The sequence below is a fragment of the Fusarium vanettenii genome (genome assembly GCF_000151355.1).
Source record: "Fusarium vanettenii 77-13-4 chromosome 10 genomic scaffold NECHAsca_52_chr10_4_0, whole genome shotgun sequence".
In the NCBI taxonomy this organism is placed as follows: Eukaryota; Fungi; Ascomycota; class Sordariomycetes; order Hypocreales; family Nectriaceae; genus Fusarium; species Fusarium vanettenii.
Window position 1 is genome coordinate 140718 of NW_003315837.1, and position 21641 is coordinate 162358.

Genomic DNA, 21641 nt, shown 5'->3' on the forward strand with positions numbered 1-21641 from the left:
ATGTCCCCCGTCGAGCACGGATAATGCTCCGCTGCGATAACACACTCATTTCGTCGGTCAGGACCAGCGGACAAAGTTTAAGCGTAAATTTCATCTGCCGATCGTGTTTCCGACTGCCTTAGTACACGTACTTGAAGTACTTGTTCTCCAAATCTGTTTCATCGAGCAAGCCCCTTCGCCATGCCTGCTCTTCATTCCCTGGCGCGTGCTCCGCCTTTCTGGACCTGTTCCTCGTCCAGAGCAATGTCCAGATACCCACAAGAGAAATGACTTGGGCCGCGATGCAGAAAAACATCATGCCAACCCCAAGCGGATACCATGGCTCTTGCTCAGTCCTGAAAAAAAACGGACCAACAAAGTTGCCAAGACAGTAGCCAATCAGAAGCATGGCAATTGTTGTAATCTTTTTCGTATGACCTGCTGTGTTGGCTGTAGCGACCGACATGTTGAGAGTTCCGCTTGCAGTGTAGAAAAAGGTGACCCAGAGACAAGCCAGTCGGCCGTAGGAGTTATCTTGAGAGAGGAGGCGAAGACCCAAGACGCCTGCAAGGAAGGGCATGAGGAAAAGGATCATGATCAAAATGCGGCAGTTTTGGAATCGTGTAGCACAGTAACTGCGACAGTTAGAATGACCAGACAGGGAGCTGCGCACTTACCAGGCAACTAGACACGCGACCAGTTGAACAGCACCAGACGGCATCTGGTATAGAGTGGTGTGGAGGGTACTAAAGCCCGCTCCTTTGATGATGAGACCTTGGAACTGCAGGGGTCAGTAAATATCCGCGACTTGAAGATTCTACTTACAGCGCTTAAACCTCCATTTGGCGAGTTACTCGTCAGTGCAAAGGTGAACAACAACCACGTCTTCAAGTCGAGCATCGCCTCTCGAAATTGCTTCATCTTGAATCGCTTATTCTCGATGCCTGTCGCGTTATCCTTGACTCGCGCGACTGCATATCCCTTTTGTTCTTCAGTGAGAAACTTGGCACGCATTGGGGGCCCAGGGAGCATGAACCAGAGGAGAATGCCCCAAGCAAAAGTGATTGCTCCCCAGAAGATGAACAGCAGCCTCCAAGACGAGAGAGAAGACTCGATGTGCCCTATACCAAAGCTAGTGATTCCAGCGATAATGTAGCCCACACCAGATGAGCCGATCCAGATACCCATGCGCAGGGGCTGCTCCTCTCGGGTATAGTACATGCTAAAGAGGAGCATGGTTCCTAGTTGGATAGCAGCCTCGAAAGCGCCGAGTAGAGTTCGAACAACAGCCAAGCTTGCAAAGCTATGAACTGCTCCGTGACACATCAGGATGGTACCCCATGTGACGACCTATCATGTTAGATGTTGTGATGGAAGAAGAGAGGGTACGTACTGTGGCCGACATGAAATGGTTGATCGGTAAGCGCTGCAGCAGCATGCTGGTAGGAAACTCCCAAAACATGTATCCTAGGTAGAAAATCGCACTGGCCCATGAGAATTCAGTGCCCTTGAGACCAATCTCTTGTCGGAGACCGAAGACAGCCGCATAGCTGATGGTGTTCTTGTCAATCGCCTGAAGGGTATAGGTCAAACACAGCAGCGGCATCAACCGCATATCAATCTTCCATCGTATTGCCTTTGCAATTTCAGGATCGACTTGACCCTCGACCTCTTGACAGAGGTTCAAGGCTTCTGCCGTTGAAGCATCAGTGATGCTTTCCGGCTTGGTGAACGCGCTGGCGCCAGTCTTTTCTTGCGACATGTTGGATTGGGGTGCATCTGACAGGATCAAGCAGCCGACTGAGTTCATATACGTCGAGATTGCGGGAATTATGTCGTCGGGTTTCAGTGACTAATGCCATGGGGTTCATCCCGCGTTGAAGATCGACAGACTCCCCGGTCTCGTTCCAACTTCTTACTGGGTGAGATGCAGGATTCACTGAAATAGGCCTTTATCAATCACCCGTCCATCGTTTATCAATCAGCTAAGTGTGACTAGACTCCACCATCGCCGATTACGGACTATAAAGTGGTAGGGCCTGCTATCTCTCTATGGTAGCATCCACATACACCCTTGCTGCAAACGCGGGATACTTGCAGATTTGGCTTGAATGCCCGTAGGAATCGTCCCACGATCAACGTGGAAACACCCGTGGAGTAGTATTGAGCATGAAGAGCCAATGAGATTGATAACGAGATGATAATGTAGCCGACATGACTCCGTAAGATAGGTCGAGGGCATTAATGCAAGGTATGCCTGCATGTGGGTAGCAGTAACATATCGCCATGCAACCGGCTTGGTAGAGGTGTACTAGTAGGGAAGGACTGTGTAGTAGGGAGGCGGATAAATTCTACACTTCTGTAAGGCTGACGGGTCTGCAACCTCCTTTCGCGTGGCTTTAAAGATGTGCCTGTCGCATATGATGACGACTGTAAAAAACGCCGCATGTACATGAGATGGCGGCATAAGGAGACACCGTTGCCTCCTCCCTTCTCACTATTTTTAACAGAGCAAGTGAAACCGCACTGGAGGACAAGAACTCTGTAACAAAAAGCTAACTTTTAAACCCAGAAAATGAGCCGGGTGACAAATTGACGACTGGCAGTGACAACGCAGGGGATCGTTGTCATCTCGTCAATTGCCTGGATTCTGTGTCTGACTGGTGTGACCCGAGTCAAGATGATGAGCCCAAGAGGTACAGGAGCCGTTAATGCATCAGCAAATGAAGACATCCGAAGTTGAGAAGAATGTTTAGGTGAACTGGATAAAACACAATCAATGATCTAATGATACAATCCGTGTTCCCTATGTATCCGATCCTCATGCGCTATCAAGACTGCATGAAAGAAATAGAGCCGTTTAAGAAATTTGATCCGTCTTTGTTTCTATAAGTACAATGCCTCCAACATCGTATTCGCCGTTATAAGAAATACACTGATGGCATGCGACTGGCCAACTCAGTCCTGGACACCAGAGGGTGTGTTGCAGAGAACGCCTTGATCCAGCTGAAACGTATTAGCACATGGTCCAGGGACACACGAGAGTACTTGCAATGGGCAAAACGCAGCAACGAGCTCGTTGGCCGATCTCGGCGCAGATGGCACTGAAGTTGTCGGCATCAGAGGGAGTTGAGGGAGCTAAAGGTCAGCTGAAATTCTTAAAGGAGAAGAGGTGTCTTACGATTGCCGCAGTCAAGATTGGCAAGTCCGAGAATATCAGTAGCGCAGCACTGAGAAGTACCGTACAAGCCAGTGCATGGAACATAAGTTTGACGCTTCTCAGAAGCTGGAAGGGCACAGACGATGCTGGCCAGAGCGAGAACGACGGGGAACTTCATGTTGATGGTGTAAGTGTGAGAAGTGATGAACTCTTGTTTGAATATGGTGGTTTACTGAGTCCAACACTCGATATTTATAACCTTTCAATCTCGCCACGCAGGCCAGCAACATCAATGTCGTCGGCGCTTGGCTTGAATCTAAACGTCATTATCTCTTGACCTATATCCGATTCACCCATTAACAATTAAGAAGACGTAGATAATAACTGGTTGTTATACCTACCACAAAAGAACCATGTCAATAGCAGCAATAAAGTTGAACCGAAACCTGTTGTAGCGTTGCAGCGGCGAGGTACAGAGGGGCGGCCACAGCTGGACAGGGGTTGTGCACCACGCTTGCATTGATGATCGCCGCTGAAATCCAAGTTTTAAGGCACATAATTACTGATGGAACACCCAGAGAATCAACTGTCATTGGCGGGTCCTCGGGGCGATCAGAGGGAGCGAGTTCCAGCATCGGGACGATCAACGGTTTTGCAACGCCCAGCCACAAGCGAGATGCAGCCGGGGCATCAGTCACTTATAGCACTTGGTCTTAATCCTACACCAAATGGAGGAAACAGCTCGGATGACGTCTATGAAATTTGTATGTAGATATTGACAAGTTCAAGGCTTGCCAGGAATGACGTCTATATACGCAGGCACTGTCTGTAGCGAAATGAACTCATGCCCGCAATAAACATTCCCAAGCTGGAAGTTTTCATCCGTACCAGAAGGTGACAACACCTCGGTCCCTACGACGGGAACTTTTGTTAGAAACTTGAGAAAAGGAAAGAATATCATTGTCTCCTATGCGTCCCTGCTAGCACATTAGGTCGCCTCAAGCATATAGAAGAATCCACAGCAACTTACTCTACAGCCTCCATCCTCAGCACGGCCAAACTCCCTCGGACATAGTTATGCAATTTGCAGTAGCTTCACGATCGCCTCATTGCCGTTCTTTACCATCAATGATAGCAGCGTCCGTCCATACCTATCTTTGGCGTTTAGGTTGACTTTGCCGGTGTCAAGTAATAGTTTGACGATCCCCTTGTGCCCCGACGCTACAGCCTGCCGTAATAGAGTCTCTCCGTGGGTACTTAGGTCGACTCTGCCGGTGTCGAGCAACAGCTTTACGATCGCCTCGCGCCCACCCCTCACCGCCCAAAGTATCGGCGTCTCTCCAAAGAGACTATCCGCTGCGCCGGGGTTGACTCTGCCGGTGCCGAGCAGCAACTTGACGATTGCCTCGTGTCCGTTCTCTGATGCTAATGATAATGGGGTTCGTACATGCCCATTTTTGGCGTTCGGGTCGACTTGGTTGGTGCCGAGCAACAGCTTGACGATTGCTTCGTGTCCGTTCTCTGATGCTAATGATAACGGCGTTCGTTCATGCCCATCTTTGGCGTTCGGGTCGACCTGGTTGGTGCCGAGTAGTAGCTTGACGATCGCCTCGCGCCCGTTCTTTGCTCCTAACCACAGCGGCATCCATCCGCCCTTGTTCTTGATAAGCAGACCTACCATTCCTTCTAGCCTCTTTACATCTTCTTTTCTCCAACGGCCGTGACCTGAGCAAGCTGTTTCTAGACGGCCCATGCTTGTCAATGCACTCTCCAAAATCTCTGTTGCTTTGCGGAAAGCTTTCTCTGCCGCATCAAATCTCCTCATGTATTCCAATACCACTCCGGTGTCCCGCAGCCTAATCGCTGTGTCCAGGCGATCCTCTAACTCCGTCCTTGGATACTTTGACACAGATGTGCCCATGAAATGTTCGTAGTCTTTTCTATCCAGCGACTCGTCTGGATACACATTCCAGTCCCAGACAAGTAGGAGGTCATGTGGGAATGCTGTTGTCACTCGTAAAAGTTCTGACTTGGTGTCTCTGCTCGCAGATTGCGGATGGTCTGGGAGAGGAACTGCAATCATTACAACGGCCCAATAATGGTTGCATGGCCTGATGATTGTAGCCGTTGAGGCTCCTTGCAAAAGGCAGATAGCATCCCCTTTCTGAACTGATTTTGCTGAGGCCTGGAGGGTCCAGCGAGAATCTGGCGCTCCATAGATAGACTCCTTTTCCCAAGTAATGGCCACATGCTGTTGGTCTTCTCGGTCAACATCTCTTTCGACTGAAGACACTTGGCCCAGAGCGCAGCCCTTGCCCCTGATCACTGCTATCTCCTTACCGCCCCAAGTCTCCACAGACACCCTTTCAGGGAAGAAGAAGTTGACGAGTTGCTTGAAGACTTCTCCCCATGATATCTCATAATTGACCGATAACCCTGCGATGCTAGGATCATCAGAGCTCATGCCGAGCAAGGCATAAACCTTGTCGCGGGGCTCAGTAGCTTTCCGAGTGTGGTACATGTCCACCAGTTCGCCCAGAGAGCATATATCTAGGGAAAACCTGCCTGACCGATTGGTTGCACATCTAGGCCGGAAGGCCGCACCCCTGATGAGGTAGGCGACCGAGCGAATCAGAGGCTGTAGACTTGGGTGGGCTTCATAGGACAGGTTCAATACACTTAGGCCCGAACAGAACGCATATCCGTCAATCTCGATGGGACCACATTTGATCAGCACATGTCGGGCTGCAGCAACCTCCTGAAGTACCTAAATCGACCTTGTTAGTAATTCTTGTCTATATTGGTGGACGCCTATCTCTTTACCCAGATGCGTTGAAACCAAGGCCTCTCGAGCAGTCTAAAGATTGCGCTTTCGTTGATTGAGAGCTTCGTACGCTGCGCTGCTGCGATGCGTATGTCTTCGAGTGCTTGACCGCCGTCGGGTGTCGCTTCTCCAAGCCAAACAATTACGCCACTTGCTTTGGCATAGATCTTCGCCATAGATTGGACCTGCTTTCCCTTTTCCTTGGGTCTCGTTGGTTGATGCAAACAGCATCTGCCCATATGGTTCGTTCGATGGAGGAATCCCGAAGATGTAACAGCGCGGTGTAAAGGTTTTCCCCGACGGGCAAGTCGCAGTTGTCTATAGAGAGAGATTGAGGCTTGATCTCAGAACCCCACACGTAGGATAGAGCCTCGTACGGACGGGTGCTTCCGGAGTCTAGTAGGGCGCAGTCGAAGAGCTGGCATTGTATGGGGGCATGCTCGTCTTGATGCGGCAATAGCCGAAGCAAGCGAATACTGTCCTCCGGCAAAGAAGAGTAACGGTACAAGGACGGTGGAAGAGACATGGCGTACCGGAGTTGAACCTCGAACTGTGGGTGTTGAGATTTCCGAAGGTGTGATTGTTGATGGGGACAGCAACGTTTGCGGGATTTATATGTGGGAGGCCTCAGCACATGTAGCAAGGCGCATCTTGTGAGGCCAATAGGACGTGCAACGGAGCCAGGCCAATCCCAGGGCTCAGCCGGGTTGGAAGTGCAAAGTGTAAAGCAAAGTGGGCGACGGTGGGAAGAGCAGGCTGGCACAATTTGACTTTGTTATGCACAGCCGGTGGGTAGCTTATAATTCTCGAGCTGCTTTTGATGAAATAGACTTCTGTCCACAACGAAGATGCTGAAATTCGTAAGAAAAGCGCGTGTATTCCCTAGTGTGCAATATCGCAGATGCAATCAAGAGCCTCCTAGGGGCCAATCCATGCTGTTGGTAACCCTGGGACAAAGGTCAATTGTAGAGAGAAATCATTCTGCAAATATTCGAGCACATACGTGACTCAACGTTAATCAAAGTGAAGACTTATCAACAAGTTCAAGACGTACAACTTATATATCAAGGTGCCTAAAAGCATAACAAAAGGAAACACTAGAGGTCTAGCTGGAGAAGTATAGTATCTACTTAGGTAGTAAAGTAGGTAGGGAATAACACTTGGCGGAACGGCCATAAGGATCAGCTCATCGGCGGGCCGTTTTACCTTGCAGGTGAGTACCTATCGCTTGGTAGAGCTCCGAGTGAGGCAGACAAGCCTTAAACATCCCAGGTACTGTAGACAATCTCAACAAGCCCATACCCTTGCACCGGCTTGGAATGAACATTGCCACTGAAAGTGATGAATCCCTCATATGCAGTCTGAAGAGCGTCCTCGCCGACAAGTTCCTGATCCTCAGTATAGCTACTCAGCTTGAAGTCACCGAAACCACTGATCTTGAGCTTCCAGTCCAGAGGATACGTGACGCGACCAGTAGCAGACTCGTATGTCCTCTTGTAAATGGGCGTAAACTCGAGTGGCAGTACCAGAGTTTCGTCATTCGCGCCTCGGATGGTTGCAAACCGCGTCTCCGTGTTTCTGAAGGGATCCGAGAAGATCCATGCACTGATCTTGTACTCTGTCGAGGGGATATGAAGCTGGAACCAGGTCCAGTTGGACGGAATGGCTGCGGTATTTCCCCATTGACGGTCATACCATGTATGCGACTTGGCAGGATCAATGGCAAGCTTCTCGCCGTGGACAGTCAGGGATCCTTCTGTCTTGGCGCTTGGGAGGCCGAATTCCCATGTGAGACCCTCACCGAACTGGAAAGTCCCAGCACCTCCATTGGCGACGGCACCAGTGGTGGCATCATAGGTGATGTCGAATGTGACATTATCGTGGTTGCTGTATGAGCGCAGCTTGGACAGGTTGTCTTCACTCTCACTCTTGATCCCGTTGTTGCCCACGCTGACGTCGAGGGTGGTGATATTTGGAGTGCTGCTGCCCACCGTGACGTATTGGTGGTATTCATTGGTTTCAAGGTTCAAAGTCGAGGCACGGAAGTAGGTGTACACCGGATTGTCGAGATAGTGGGCGAGGACAACGTACTGCTCGTTGTTGGTGGTGGTGATATACGAGCTTGACCACCAGGATCCGCCAACAGAGTTCGGCTGGGATTCACTCAGCCCATAAACTATTGGGATAGCATTCTATTATAAGTCGCCAGTTAGACTTGATCAATATTAGGAGATTGGCGCCAACAAACAGTCCCTGTCGTCTTGGAATTCTCGGGCTTGAACGGAAACTTCTTTGGCACGCTCTTGGCTCGACCAACTGCTGCCGTGGCGAGGCCAGCAGTAAGAAGAAAGGAGGCTCGCATGATGAAGTTGGTAGTATGGAAAGAAAGTTGAATTGAGATGAGTGGTTGATGAGATGAGCTAAAAGAACGAACGCCGAGTATCCTTCTTATACTCCACCGATGAGCCAACATGACGGCATTTCCCCTTCATCACTTCGCTCAGATTGGATACTCAGCCCCAATGGTATGTTAGCTATTCATGAAAAAGCCGTGATTCCGTTCGTTCAACAATCCCGTATTCCGCTTATCTAACCCTCCTCCGCAAGTTTATGATCTTCCGAGCATTGAGTAATTTGAGTGTATAACGCCTAAAGTCTAAGTCTCGGCACTTTATTATTTGAAAGCCCGTAATTGTCTACTCGGCTTTCTCTCGACGGGGAGACGGGTCGTGTTTCTTTTAGCCCCTGCCCATCTGTGGGCCCCCTTGACTTCTTTCACAAGTGACCGCTCAGTCAGCACTGCCGGACATGAACTCGACGACCATGGTCAGGCCACTGATTGTTCACTGAGCAATGCAAAGCAGGATTTTAATATAACATGCCGCAACTAACTTTCTGCTGTCATCGTTAGTGGAATTGCGCAATCAGTGGTCCCTCAGAAGGTTGCATTGAGTATCAACGGAGAAATGTCAAGTTATGTCTCTCGAACCTCGGCCACGGGCGTTGTCCAAGAGAATTGTCACGCCATCTCTGGGAAACCTTATTTACACTCCATACTGCACAAGCTGCCAAAAGTTCAACCCGGCCTCCGAATGCCGAAGCTCGGAATCGATTTCCCATTCCCCACCTTTGTTGCAGGCCCCGATGGCCAATAAACCGTAGATGATGGCTTGTTTTCCAATCTACAGGAGTGAACAGAACCGTTCGCTTATACCTGTGCTTCGACTACCGTTCTCAGAGGCAGTTGGCTATTTCATGAGGCTGGTTGTGGTGCAACACTCACACTGACCTTGACGATAGCCACAAAGGTTGCCCTCGATAGCGTTGAATCAAGGGTCTCTTGAAACGCCAAGTTGGGGAGAATTTAAGCTGCCCTACATGCAGACAGTCGCCAGTGATATTCTCTATAAAATCAGTAGTCCATGCACTATGTCCTCCAGGGATGAAGTCTACTGCCACCCATCCATTGCCCGGTCTTTTCACTCTCAACTCACAGCATCACCCATATGTCTCTTCCGACCGAAATCCAGAATTTATCAGTATTAAGCACTGCCCAAGCCCTAGCTACCCTCTTCTATATCCGCCGCAGCGACACGCAGATGATAAAAGGCCAAGGCACCTCACAATGGCAATTCGTATGTGAGCTTCTCCTAAGGATAGTAAATAAAACGTAAGGGAAGTAACAAACAATGAAGAAAGGCCTATAAAGTATTGTCTTTTATTAGCATAGGTCTTGTACAATGTTTATCATAAGAGTCAGTGGTGGCTTACTTCAAGGTCATTCTATCGATCTTCGGGCTCAGTTAACCCATCAAGGGCCGGGCTGCAACTATAATAAAGAACAGATCTTCAACATATTATAACATCATGACCCGATGTTAACACAGTGGGTCATTCTATCAATCGAATATATTGAGCGTCAAAGGACCTCTCAGCTGCGGCCCCCGTGGCCTCACCTGCCTCAGCCAGCCGGAGATAGTTGATTCCGTTGACAGGGGCAGGTGTCGGATAGCGGCCTTGGGGCGGGCTCTGGATGAATGGCGACGGGCCCTGTCAATAAAGCAAGCCCAGTTTAGGGGGTAGACGGCCCAATAAATAGCAGCTTGGAACTACGAAGGCAACTGGATAGAGGCCAACATTTAGGAGGCCGCTGAGACTAGGGTCCCGCTCCTGAGGACACAGGATCCGTCGAAGCAGAACCTTCAACAAGCCCCGACCTTGCCCAGTGGAATTGCAGATGGATCCAACCGATCGCCCAAGGAGAGTGTAGCTAAGGTTCCCGGCCAGCCACATGGCTCGGCTTGACGGCGAGCAGATCGCTCAAAGCGCTAATGGCCTGGTTTAGGGCATTGTGAGCTTCGACGCACATCCCAGAACCTCGACATCCACGTGGATCCGAGGGGGTTTCTAAAGCAATTAAACCATAGCTGAGTGATAAACGGCGTTCTGGGCAGTTCCCTCCATTGGAAGCCCAACTCGAGCTGTCAAAAAAGACAACATCGCACAAAATACCCAAATCAAGTCCCAGACGAGGGAGAACCAGCAGTTAAGCAAGGAAGTTAAGGCAGAACGAGAGCGATTTAGCACTCCTAATACTAATATTAATAGAGATAAAAGGTATAGTTTATTCATCTTTATTATAGCTAGTAATCTAATATAGGCTTAATATTAAATATAATTAAATATATTAAAATATATTAAAATATATTAAAATAATATATAGATATATTTAAAAAAGTATATAATAAACTATTTAAATATATATTTAGAAAACTATATAATAAATTATTTAAAAATATATTAATATAAAACATAAATATTAAAAAATATATAAATATAAAAAAGTATATATTTAAATACATAATCTTTAAAATAATAAGTATTTAAATAAATAATAATATAAGTAATAAATATTTAAATATATAAAATAATAATAAAATAAAAAATAAAGGTTTAAATATATAAAATAATAAGTAATAAAAACTATATATATAAGTATATTATATAATAATAACTTAGGCATTATTAAAAAATAATATCTTTCCTTACCTCTAATATAAAAACAAGGCTTTATAAAGCACTTAAGTACTTTAATATAAGTATTTAGAGCTAGAAGGAATAAGAAATAAATAGCTAGATAAGCTATTAATATAATATTCTAAGTATACGCGCCGGTATCTATAAGTACATAAGAGAGATCATAGAACTAACTCCCCAGAGGATCTTATTCCCACAGTGTCATATACCCGTCCATCTAAACTGCACTTAACACTCCAACACCTCGGACGCTTAGCGATCCTCACCCTCATGTCCGGCAGATCATGTTTCGAACTTGCTTCTGAGGCGCATTTCGCTTCTTACTGACACAATCTTTCTCATGTAGCAATGGGGGCTTGATACATAGTCCTTTATGCACATCTTCAAGGCGATGATGTTCCGATTCTCATGCCTCTCACGCGCAACGCCTGACCTTGGAGTTACATGACCACTTCAACCATCCCAACTTGTACTATCAGATACTCATTATACCGCAGGTACAATGTATGAGTCAATCATCGATGTGCCCGACGAAACTGGTTCCACAGGACTCACTAGTCTCCAAAGTAAGCTGGTACTAATAATCCAACTCATTCACTGTCACCGAGCACAATCAATCTTCAGTCTCAATGTTTAACCTTCGGTATTGAAGATTGACCTGAATTGCCTCGTCTACCGGCACTACTCTCCCTCGCCTTCCTCTCCTCTCTCACCTTCCTCTCCTCCTTCGCCTTCCTCCTCCAGCAGCCCGTTCACCAATGGCACCTTTCGTCCGGCCCGGATCGCAAGGATGTTGTTGAGGAGTTCCATCTGTTGGTTCTCCCGTCTCACCTGGTCAATCCGATCTCTGAGCTTCTGCTTCTTCTCGGCCATGATCTGTTTGACCTCCTCGTAGGTCCGCCCGCCAAAGAATTCTTCTTTAGGGGTTGCCTCCCTCACTGCCTTATTCAAGGTCTTGAGCCTATCAGTGATGCGGTCGACGTCGTCCAGGAACTTGCGTCGTTGCGCAATGTTAGCCAGCGTTGCTCGGAGATTCTGCTCCATGGTGTTTGAATGCGCCATGAGGAGCTCGGCGCTCTGCCTCAGACCTGCCGACGTAGGGTCCACTGTAAATGATCTGGTGCCTCCACATTCGGTAGTATTGAAGCCAGACTGGTGTACGAAGGAGAATGCGATGGTTGTAATCAGTTGCTCGGCAAGATTCAACTGGTCCGCCTCCCAGATTCGTATGGCGACCTGCACACTCAAGTCAACGGGAAGGTTCAGGGCCTCAAGAATGCTGACGACCAGGCACAAGGGTTCGTTGACATCTGCCAGGTCCTTTCGTGCCGAGCGCTCGTAGGCACCTGTCCAAGTTCGCAGATCTTTCGAGCAACCCACGTAAAGCGGGCTCTGGATCTGTCGGACCTTGCCGCTGGGATCAAGGGCCCTGTTGCATCGCCGCTTGAACATCTCAGTGACGCGTTCCATGCCGAGAAACTCGTTGTCGCGTTGGATGAATCGAGGTGTGGGCAAGGCGTCGGGCGCGACGACTGATCCGACCAAGGAATCGACGGTACGGACCCATTCCACCAAGACTTCGTCTTCAGCGGTCATGGAAGTGCTGCCGGTAACTCTGCGATGCTCGATGCAGATGCGCGCACCCTTGGCGTACCTCTCCAGGCCATCAACCAGCTTCTCGGTCTCATCGATGTCCAAGAACTGTCCTTGCTGCCCTTGACGGCTCATGCCGACCACGTACACTCCGGGAATCTTGCCCTCCGTCTCGGTGGGTATGGCAAGCCAAGTGGCCTCGCCCTTGAGCGTGTCATATGCCACAGTGCCAGCGACTACGGCTCGTATGGCCGTCTTGTCCATGCTATGCAGGAGGTGCACCATCCTCTAGCCGGTGCTCCCGTCCCGATCGATAGCCTCCGCGATCCGATTAACAGAAGAGTCGAGATGCTCAAGCACAAAATCCTTTCTGAGAGCTTCCGCAAGCCGGGGCAACCCCAGGCAGAACTCGTACAGAGAAGCGTGTCCGTCAAGAGCATCAAGCAGCTCCGTCTGCAGGGCACCACCTGGCATCGGCATCGCAGCTGTCGGCACAGCTGGGGCAACGGGGGCGGTAGAGTTCATCGTGTCAGGAACGGCGGCACCCGGCGACTGAGACATGGCTGGGCTTTTGCAGGATCTCTGAATATGGATGAAGCTGATGATGGAGAAACGCTGATGAGATGCAAGCCTTCAAGCTTCTGCATATCGCTGTATCGCGATTCCGAATTTTCGCCAGCCAATGAAATTTAAGATAGGTTTGATTGGCCCGATAAGCCCGGACCCATAAATAATGCAATCCGCCATCACAGCCCTCCACGCAACCGTAAAAAACCATGAGACACGGAGTAAAAATTTCTGCTTTTTAACATAAGAAAAGGCCCCTAAGTATAATAAATAAAATATTAAGGATTATAATATTATTTCTTCTTACTATCTCTTATTTAGGTTATAATTAAGCTATAGAGTAAAGACTCTTTATTAACTTAACTAAGCGCAGCTATTATATCTCTAGTTTTTATATATCCGTATGCCCTCTTAATTTGCAAGCTTAAGTTAATATTAGCAGGATGAATAACTACTAGCGGTGTAGCTGTGTTTCTAGCTGCATAGAAGTTTAGAGACCCTAAATCCTAAAGCTACCAGCTGCACATAATCACCAAATGGGCAAACATTCATTCCTATCACTATATGACTCATTCTTTATCGATCAAACATCTACCTTTACCCTATGAATGATTTTATTATTTTTTTTGTCAATCCCACATCTTAACAGCGGCCACGTCGAGCCGAGAATGATCTAATCACTAAGCCCACGACATGTAGAGATGGGGATCTAAAAAGGCAGTCTCAATTGACACAAATACAGATTGCAAATGCCTATCGCCAGATCAACCGTTCCTCATTGACCACCCATCTGCATACCCTACGGCTCAAAGACGAGTTTCCCAGTGCCATCTCCAGGGTTTCTCACAACAGAGACCTTGTAGCAGGTCGAGCGATGATGTATAGGGCACCTCCCATCCACCAGATGCCTCATAATATTGCCATTGTCGCACACATCCTGGAGGCATCGGGGTGTCGAGTCCGTAGGGCTTTGCGCCAAGGCCTTGAGGTTCCGGACCGATACCGGGTCCGCAAGCAAAGAGGCGAGATAACACAAGCCTCCATATCCCTCAATGGGCGCGACAGGTTGCGTGATAAGGCCATCACAGTCCTGAGCCAACTTAGCATAAAACGCGGAGAGCTCATTGGACCCTCCCGGCCACACTGGCGTCTCCTGGAGACGCTCCAGCTCCGCGACTCTTGCGAGGGCAAGATCACGCGCCTGCTCCGTTTCCACAAGCTTGTCACGAACTGCGACGTGCGCCTCAGCGTCCGTTTCCAGGTCCTGGATCTGTTCCCTGGCAAATTCGGCGGCAACAACGGCTTCGCGCCTCAGCTTGCACTGCTTCTGGACCTCGGCCTGTAGAGCGCTGAGCCTCTCGTCTTGCAATTGCTGAGTGGCTTGACGCTTCAACGAGCGAGCACCAAGCTCCCGGCGTGGACCATGCGCCTCATTCCTGCGTCTCTGAATGGACTGAATTGTCTGCGACTGGGTCCGTACCAAAGAGAGGAGATCTCTGTTATCCTGCCCCAGGCGATCCCGTGCTTCCGTCAACTCCCGGACCTTGTCGTTCAGCCATCGAATCTCTTCATCTTTGGCCTCCAGGGCATCCCGCTGGGCTTCGGGCGTCTCCTAGACGCTTCGCTCGGGGCCGTGCGCTTGACTGGTGGCGGACTGGCTCATGGTGCCGGAGATTCTCCAAAGTTTTTGACGGACTGGTACCGGCGGTCTTGATCTAAAAGTCAGTAACTGCTGAGACCCAACATAAACGCGCTGATACTAACGTTATCTTGAGGAGCCTCATTGTCAATCAGAACAGGTCATTTCGGAACCTCAGTTCAATTTTTGTAACGGTGCCTTTTGCGCTCTGCCCAAGAGCATATTAATATATCTTCCCCAACCTGGAGGCTGTACTTATCGAGTCTTCAGCCCAATACCGCTCGTTGCCTCAAAATGCCCCCTTCCACACTTGATGCCCAGCTTACCCACACAGTCTCCTTCAGAATCCCATCAACACCTCAAACGGTCCTCGAATCTCGATCAAAAAGCTAGAAGCTGCCCTCAATATCTTCTTCATCGTCGTACTCCTCCAAAATGGCAGGAGGGATCCAAGTGCAGTCTCTCGCGCCGACTTGCTGTTCTTCGCGAAAAAGCCCAGTGTAGATGCCCTAGACAAAATCTGTGCTTTGACGATTGACACCGCGGAATTCGTTAGGATCTAAAAACGAGTGAGCCCATCTTTCGAACCCATGAACGACTCCTTTCCCCGACACATCCTGCCAGCGAAGTATGCCTTGTGTAGGGACACCGGCAACGAGTTGACCGTGAAAGGCGTAGAACAAATGCCTTTGCAATTCAAGGCGCTCGACTTCGCTCAGCTCTCCGACTTCATTCTCGAGAATAGTAGGGGCTAGACCGAAGCCCAGTCTGCACAAGACATGATCGAGCTTGTTTGAGGTCTCCATGATGTAGCACGACTTGGATCGATCGACGGAAATCGTAGTGCCAGGCACTACTATGTCTAGGTGATTAGTGAGTGAATACTCAGGTATCAGAATAGCCCGCTTCCACAACCCAAGCGCCATCCACATAATACCTTGCTGGGAGAGTGGTCGACTATATCCCCAGCAATTTGCAGCGAGGGCGTCTCGGTCCTCATCCAACTGACTTGTCGGGTTCGGATTAAATGAAATAGATTAGTAATTCCGATAGCAAGTAAAGAGGCGAGTTGTTTCTTTGTCTGAAGAACCATTTGACTATCGGTGCGCTGGGCTAGAAAGTAGGCAAGCCGGTGGTCATAGCCCAGAATCGGCAGGGCATCCTTGAAGACGCCAACCTCTTTGTCGCGTAGCCGCAATCCTAGGCGGCCTGTTTCATGAGTCTTTAAGAGCGATTGGTTGGTGAGACGTTCCACCGTGGTCATCAACACGTCTCGCTCTGCGGCTGGCACAAAGCACCGTGCCGCTCGAGGCGGGTCGATTCCCCAGTCGTCGAGCGAGGCCAGGGCCGAGACAAAGCCGGACAGTTGCTCATTGTTGACACGCAGGGGCCGATGGGGATGCACAGCATCCAGGAACTCGTGGAGGGTCGGATGGTCGATGTACACCGAGACTGTTGAGGGGGTTCCCTGCCAGCGATAGGCCCATGCTAACTGCTCTTGCTTCTCCTGCTTGCTCAAAGACAACATGGCCTGGGTTATCTGACGAGTATTCGAGTCAAAAACTTTCTTTGAGCTGGCGGAGCTCAAGACAACATGTATGTGGTCAAAGCCAACAAGGTGAAACGGCGAACGGAACTCCTCCACCTCACGCAAGGCACGACTGGGCAGGGTACCGGCTGTCATTACTCGAGAGATTTGATCGGGGAGCGCCAAAGGATCAACTGTGGCAGCGAGCCAGCCTTTTTCCTTCAAATCGCGTAATAATTCGAGCAGGGCTCCCGTTGGGTGAAAGTAGATGATGATTTGCTGGCCGTTGTTGCGCATAATCTTCGAATTGACCCTCTCGGCAAGGTCAGACTCGTTACCAGACACGACCTGCACCATTTCCTTTCCTTGGGCCTGCGGTAGACCTGGGACGAGGAACCGTTGGGGCTCGGGTATGGCTCGGGACTCCAGGAGCGCAACCACCTCGGGGTAGTATTCCTCAGTCGAGACCGTGAGGATACGCGTTCCAAGGGTGGAAGGCCTAGTATTTGCCCAGTGCGTCACCATGGTCAACGCAAGGGCGCAATCGACTGGCATATGGGGCTCAACAGCCACTATCACAGTCAAGTGATCTGACTGCCAGGCCTCGAACCACGTCTGCGAATCCCATCCAACGCCATCACGACGCCCCTCCTCGAGGAAATCCAGGAATTGTTGGTAGGTGAAAGCCATGAGACGTTCTTGCGAATCCAGATCTTCGGCGGCGGAATTTATGGCTATGAGCTCGCATGATGAGGCAACGACGACGGCCGGTTTCGTGTAGGCGACGCTTGACAGGAGATATTTCCACACGGCGGCATTCTCGAGAGTATGAGGATGGTATTGCGCATGACCGAATCGGACATCCGGGCGCGTGCCGCTTCGGGCCAACCAGGTAGAGATGTCGTTGGCCATGTCGGAATCGGGAGTGGGAGAGCGGGATAGTGAGAAAGCGAGAGGGAGCAGTTTGGCGATCTTGGCTCGAGTAGTCCGCGTTTTGAACTGCCGAAGGCCTGGGAGGAAGTCTTAGAACTTGCTTGATAGCACCTGCCCGTTTCATGAGCGAAACACGGACACTATCAGGGCACTCCAGCTGTCGAGCGTTTGCTTGGGGACCTGATTTTGGATGGGCAAACGAAATACCTCTAAGCAGTCTTTACGGTTCGGATACAATTGATTGAGAGGCGCTGGATTCCATCATGATCCGGCGATCTAATAAACTCTCCGTACCCCTCATGTGGTTCCACGTTCCCCATGTACAGATAGAATAGCATGAACTCTTCAGGTTTGCCCGTCTCCAGGGTCCACTCCTTACTATCGAGAACCGGGTTGGAGGGCATGGGAATCAGATGATGGGCCATGGGACTGTAGGTTCGTACAAAGTCGTGCGGAGCATAGCCTTGGCAGTCTCGCAAGGCTACGATAGCAACAAGGGTGTAGTAGGGGCGGCCCGCAACCTCAGTGTAGGTATGTTGCACCATCGAAGTCTGAAACTGGAACGCGTATGTTCTTGATGGCCGAAAATAGGAAGATGGGACCTCGAGGCTCCCTCATGTACTTGACTCAAATGATGGCCGGTTCATTGCACATGTGCCGGATCGTGGAGCCGCCTTCCAACTCGAAGCTCCCAAAGTGTTCATCCACGTGCTCTTGGAATGTCGGCTCGGGAAAATCTCGAATGGTGGCTATATCGATCTCCATAGGCTCCAGATTGAGGGGCGGCGTATCTGATAGGTACTTCATGACCCAGCCGGATCCATCCTTGAGAAGAGGTTGCTGGTAGAGCCGGTACTCGGGTCGGCACCAAAAAGTCTCCTCCATCAGCTTGGACCCAGCGAGTCTCTCAGAGCTGGTATCGAAGGAGTGGGGTTCACTGGCGTCAAACATGTCGGGCTCATAGGAGATGAAGGCGTCGAGAACCTTCTTCTTAGCCATCGCCCACTGGATCCGGCTCGCTCCAGATGCGTAGGTGTAATGCTGCCAGGCCAGTCGAAGAGCAGGGTTCCGTGCCTCGGCGGCTTCAAGCCGGTTATCAGTCGACGTGTAGATGGAGAGTTTGACACTATAAAGCATCCGAATGACGATTAGAAGGCAGTCCAAGCCAGAAGTGTCGTACCCAACGTCCTCCTCTGAGGAGCTGGGCGGTGGTCGGTTCTGTAGGAGCCAAGTGACGGCCGCTGGGGCCTTCGCCACGTCGTGTAACTTGCAAATATCGTTCTTTGGATCCATACTGGGAGGGTGCGAGAGTAGTAGAGGGATTTGAGATGATGGGCTGGTCTCGTATTGTTTTGACACTTCGTGAGGGGATGATTTATGACCAAGTTGCATCGGTGGACAGAGTCCCTCCGGATCGCGCTGCAACACTGGCAAATAGTGACAGTGAATCACGCACAACATAAGTAATTATATTAACAAAGAAATCAATGGAACCCGGAATTTATTTTTCCATTTGCGGATCACGTCGAAGGAAATATTCCCTTCGAAAGAACTAGGCAAGTTGACGCTGTCCTCTGGATCACCCATGCTTCTGTCTAATGTTGTAAGCCCAACGTGCCATGCCAGCTCTGTAGTTCCCTCCAAAGTCGCTTCCACGCCCGGACCAAATAAACTCACTCAAAAACCTCATCAGCATTCTAGAGAGGCCTCGCCTGACTGATAAGGTGAGTGAAGAGGCTCACTTCCGTCCCCCGCCGGTCCCAGTACTCTGCCACGGTCGAACTAGGGATCTAGGTCCAGTCGCCGACCGAGATTCGACGGCCCTGGCGCGAAAGTTTGTTGAAAACACCCCAGACAACAGTTTCACCATTTGCCTCGTACACCTCGTCAATCTTCACGAACCAGTGAACCCAGTCCTTGAAGTCGACAACACCTATGCCGCTCGCAACAACTTGCCAACCCCATTCGCCATCCATGGGGGAACCCACAATCAATTGGCCGAGAAAGGCCGTGAACAAATGGGTCTGCAGCTCTACACAGCCAGCCCTGTCGAGTTCACCGGTCTCATCCGCGGTGGGAACGTCGATCAACCCAATGTGTAGTTTTGCCAAGGCCCTGGTGAGTCTCTTGATGGTGTTGGCGACCTTGGTGGACTCCATCAATGAGACATGAACTGAGGTCCCAAACACTGGCACATGTGTCAGGTTAGTAATCATTCCCTCGTGGAAGTCATTGAGATGCTTCGCGGCCAGCTTCCATAGCCCCAGTACCATCCACATGGTACCTTGCTTTGCGAGCGGTCGTGTGTATCCCCAGCATTTCGCAGCCAAGGCGTCAAAGTCGTCACCCATATCCGCAGGCAATTTCATCAACTCTAAAGCTTCGACGGTGAGGATTGATGCGAGTTGGAGCTTTGACTGTCGAAGAATCACGTTGTCGGTATGCTGAGCGACGAAGTAGGCAAGCCGGTGGTCGTAGTCTAGAATGGGGAGGACGGCCTTGAAAACCTCAGCCTCTTTGTCGTGTATTTGCAAGCCCAGGCAACCTGTCCCTTGGACCCGTCTTAGGAGGCCTTGATCGATGAGACGCTTCACCGTGGTCATCAGTGCGTATTCCTCCATGTGCGGTACAAAGCACCCTGCAACCTCGAGCGCGTCGATTCCCCAAGCCTCAACCCCGGCTAGGGCTGCGATGAAGCCTCCCAAATGCTCATTGCTGATCTGTAGACGCCGTAGACGAGTTCCTGCCTCCAGAAACCTGGTAACTGGGCGGTCGATATATGGGCGGTCGATATAGACCGTGACGCTCGAGGCTCCCTGCGAGCGATGCGCATACGCCAACTGTTCCTTTCTCTCCTGCTTGCTCCTCTGGGCCAGGGTCGAGGTCAGCTGGCCAGTCACTGCGTCAAAAACTACCTTTGTAGAGGTAGAGTTCGCAACGACATGGACATGATTGAATCCTGTCAGGGGAAATAGGGAGCGGATCGGGTCTTCCACGTGCAAGACACGACACATAGCTTCCTCAAAAGCCGTTGATACCAGCTCCATGGAATTAGTGTGTGTCCGGCGATGAATGGCCGTAACGGGCCACCCCTGTACCTTCAAAGAAATTGCAAGGTCCTTCAAAGAGCCATCCGAGGCGAACAAGACGACAATCTGACTGCCGTCTTGACCCGCAACATTTGACTTGACCCTCTCCACAACGTCTGAATGCTCTCCGGTGTCTGTTTTCACCCTTGGGGCACCCCGTTGCCGCGCAATGTCGAGGGTGAATCATCTGTTCTTTATTATAGTTGCAGCCCGGCCCTTGATGGGTTAACTGAGCCCGAAGATCGTCGAGGGTGAATCGTTCCGGCTCAGGCATGGACTTCGACCTGACGAGCGCAGCCATCTCGGGATGGTCGTGGGAAGTAGAGACAGTGAGGACACGCATCGAGAAGCCAGAAGGTCTACCAGAGGCCCAGTTAACAACCATGGTTAACGAAAGAGCGCAATCCGCCGGCATGTGAGGCTCCACAGCCACCATCACGATCAAGCGATCCCTTTCGGAGATCTTTGGCCAGACTTCGGGACCTCTTCCAGCACCACGGCGCTCCCTCTTCACGAAATCCAGGAACTCTTCGTAGCTCAAAGCCATCATCTCCTCAAGACTCAAAGACTTGCCACTGGCTCGAATAACCGGAATCTCGTAGGGTGGGGCGACGATAAGGATGGGTTCTGTCGGGTCGATTGTGTCGAGGAGATGGTTCCAGACGGTAGCATTCGAGGGAACGTTGGCCAAGTACTGAGCATGACCGAATGCGTTATCAGGCCCTGTGTCGCTCTGGGTGAGCCAGTTGGACATATCTTCAGCCATCTTGGGGGCGATCTTGTGGGGGGGTGATGCGCGCGGTGAGGATGGTGAAGATGGTGAAGATGGTGAAGCTGAGTTACAAGTCACTCAAGGTAAACAAACAAAAGTGCTACTCGGAATCTCAAGTGGAACAAGTAAATTCCGGACACGGCCGTTCTTTGTGGTTCCACGTTGTTCGTTATTCACCCTTAGCTGTTTGCCAGTGATGAGCGGCTGTCAATAAAGACCAGCCTTAGGCAATCGAAAACACAAACAAAAGCGCTCACCTTCTAAATTTCCTTCCTTTATTTGAATCCTCAATCTTGCCTTGCTACATCGCGATTGAGAGCCTGCCTGCTACCCTCACCTCGTATGCTCCCCTTTCTACTTGAATAGCTTCTCACTAACCCCGGAGACAGGCGCCTTCTATACGCCATACGACCATGGCCGACCGCCATGAGAAGCCGTCCGCCCAGGAACCAACGAACGAGACCCCCCAAGCCTCCCCCAGCCTCCGCCATCGACCGAGAAACCCGCTGAGAAGGCTACC

The 21641-nt window shown here is 50.3% G+C and overlaps 9 protein-coding genes across 9 annotated transcripts; all 9 read right to left on the minus strand.

Annotated features, from left to right (window-relative positions):
- Positions 1-191: 191 nt before the first annotated feature.
- NECHADRAFT_97057 (uncharacterized protein) lies at positions 192-1741 on the minus strand (the record flags this gene model as incomplete). Its single annotated transcript, XM_003041135.1, has 5 exons — positions 192-230; positions 272-614; positions 657-760; positions 805-1329; positions 1373-1741. 5 exons carry the CDS (start codon positions 1739-1741, stop codon positions 192-194), a joined length of 1380 nt encoding a protein of 459 aa, XP_003041181.1.
- Positions 1742-2937: 1196 nt separating this feature from the next.
- NECHADRAFT_51212 (uncharacterized protein) lies at positions 2938-3317 on the minus strand (the record flags this gene model as incomplete). The annotated part of the gene is made up of 3 exons (XM_003041136.1): positions 2938-2985; positions 3020-3117; positions 3161-3317. The coding sequence occupies 3 exons, from the start codon at positions 3315-3317 to the stop codon at positions 2938-2940; spliced, it is 303 nt and encodes a 100-aa protein (XP_003041182.1).
- Positions 3318-4214: 897 nt separating this feature from the next.
- NECHADRAFT_86213 (uncharacterized protein) lies at positions 4215-6489 on the minus strand (the record flags this gene model as incomplete). The annotated part of the gene is made up of 3 exons (XM_003041137.1): positions 4215-5906; positions 5963-6281; positions 6341-6489. The coding sequence occupies 3 exons, from the start codon at positions 6487-6489 to the stop codon at positions 4215-4217; spliced, it is 2160 nt and encodes a 719-aa protein (XP_003041183.1).
- Positions 6490-7222: 733 nt separating this feature from the next.
- On the minus strand, positions 7223-8325 carry NECHADRAFT_51190 (uncharacterized protein; the record flags this gene model as incomplete). The annotated part of the gene is made up of 2 exons (XM_003041138.1): positions 7223-8155; positions 8212-8325. The coding sequence occupies 2 exons, from the start codon at positions 8323-8325 to the stop codon at positions 7223-7225; spliced, it is 1047 nt and encodes a 348-aa protein (XP_003041184.1).
- A 2741-nt stretch (positions 8326-11066) lies between these two features.
- Positions 11067-13154, minus strand: NECHADRAFT_86215 (uncharacterized protein; the record flags this gene model as incomplete). Its single annotated transcript, XM_003041139.1, has 5 exons — positions 11067-11072; positions 11325-11451; positions 11556-11577; positions 11714-12858; positions 13009-13154. The coding sequence occupies 5 exons, from the start codon at positions 13152-13154 to the stop codon at positions 11067-11069; spliced, it is 1446 nt and encodes a 481-aa protein (XP_003041185.1).
- Positions 13155-13959: 805 nt separating this feature from the next.
- On the minus strand, positions 13960-14823 carry NECHADRAFT_86216 (uncharacterized protein; the record flags this gene model as incomplete). Its single annotated transcript, XM_003041140.1, has 2 exons — positions 13960-14739; positions 14779-14823. The coding sequence occupies 2 exons, from the start codon at positions 14821-14823 to the stop codon at positions 13960-13962; spliced, it is 825 nt and encodes a 274-aa protein (XP_003041186.1).
- Positions 14824-15308: 485 nt separating this feature from the next.
- Positions 15309-17239, minus strand: NECHADRAFT_86217 (uncharacterized protein; the record flags this gene model as incomplete). Its single annotated transcript, XM_003041141.1, has 2 exons — positions 15309-15740; positions 15809-17239. The coding sequence occupies 2 exons, from the start codon at positions 17237-17239 to the stop codon at positions 15309-15311; spliced, it is 1863 nt and encodes a 620-aa protein (XP_003041187.1).
- Positions 17240-17887: 648 nt separating this feature from the next.
- NECHADRAFT_86218 (uncharacterized protein) lies at positions 17888-18553 on the minus strand (the record flags this gene model as incomplete). Its single annotated transcript, XM_003041142.1, has 1 exon — positions 17888-18553. One exon carries the CDS (start codon positions 18551-18553, stop codon positions 17888-17890), a length of 666 nt encoding a protein of 221 aa, XP_003041188.1.
- Positions 18554-19050: 497 nt separating this feature from the next.
- On the minus strand, positions 19051-21115 carry NECHADRAFT_86219 (uncharacterized protein; the record flags this gene model as incomplete). The annotated part of the gene is made up of 2 exons (XM_003041143.1): positions 19051-20426; positions 20494-21115. 2 exons carry the CDS (start codon positions 21113-21115, stop codon positions 19051-19053), a joined length of 1998 nt encoding a protein of 665 aa, XP_003041189.1.
- Positions 21116-21641: the final 526 nt, after the last annotated feature.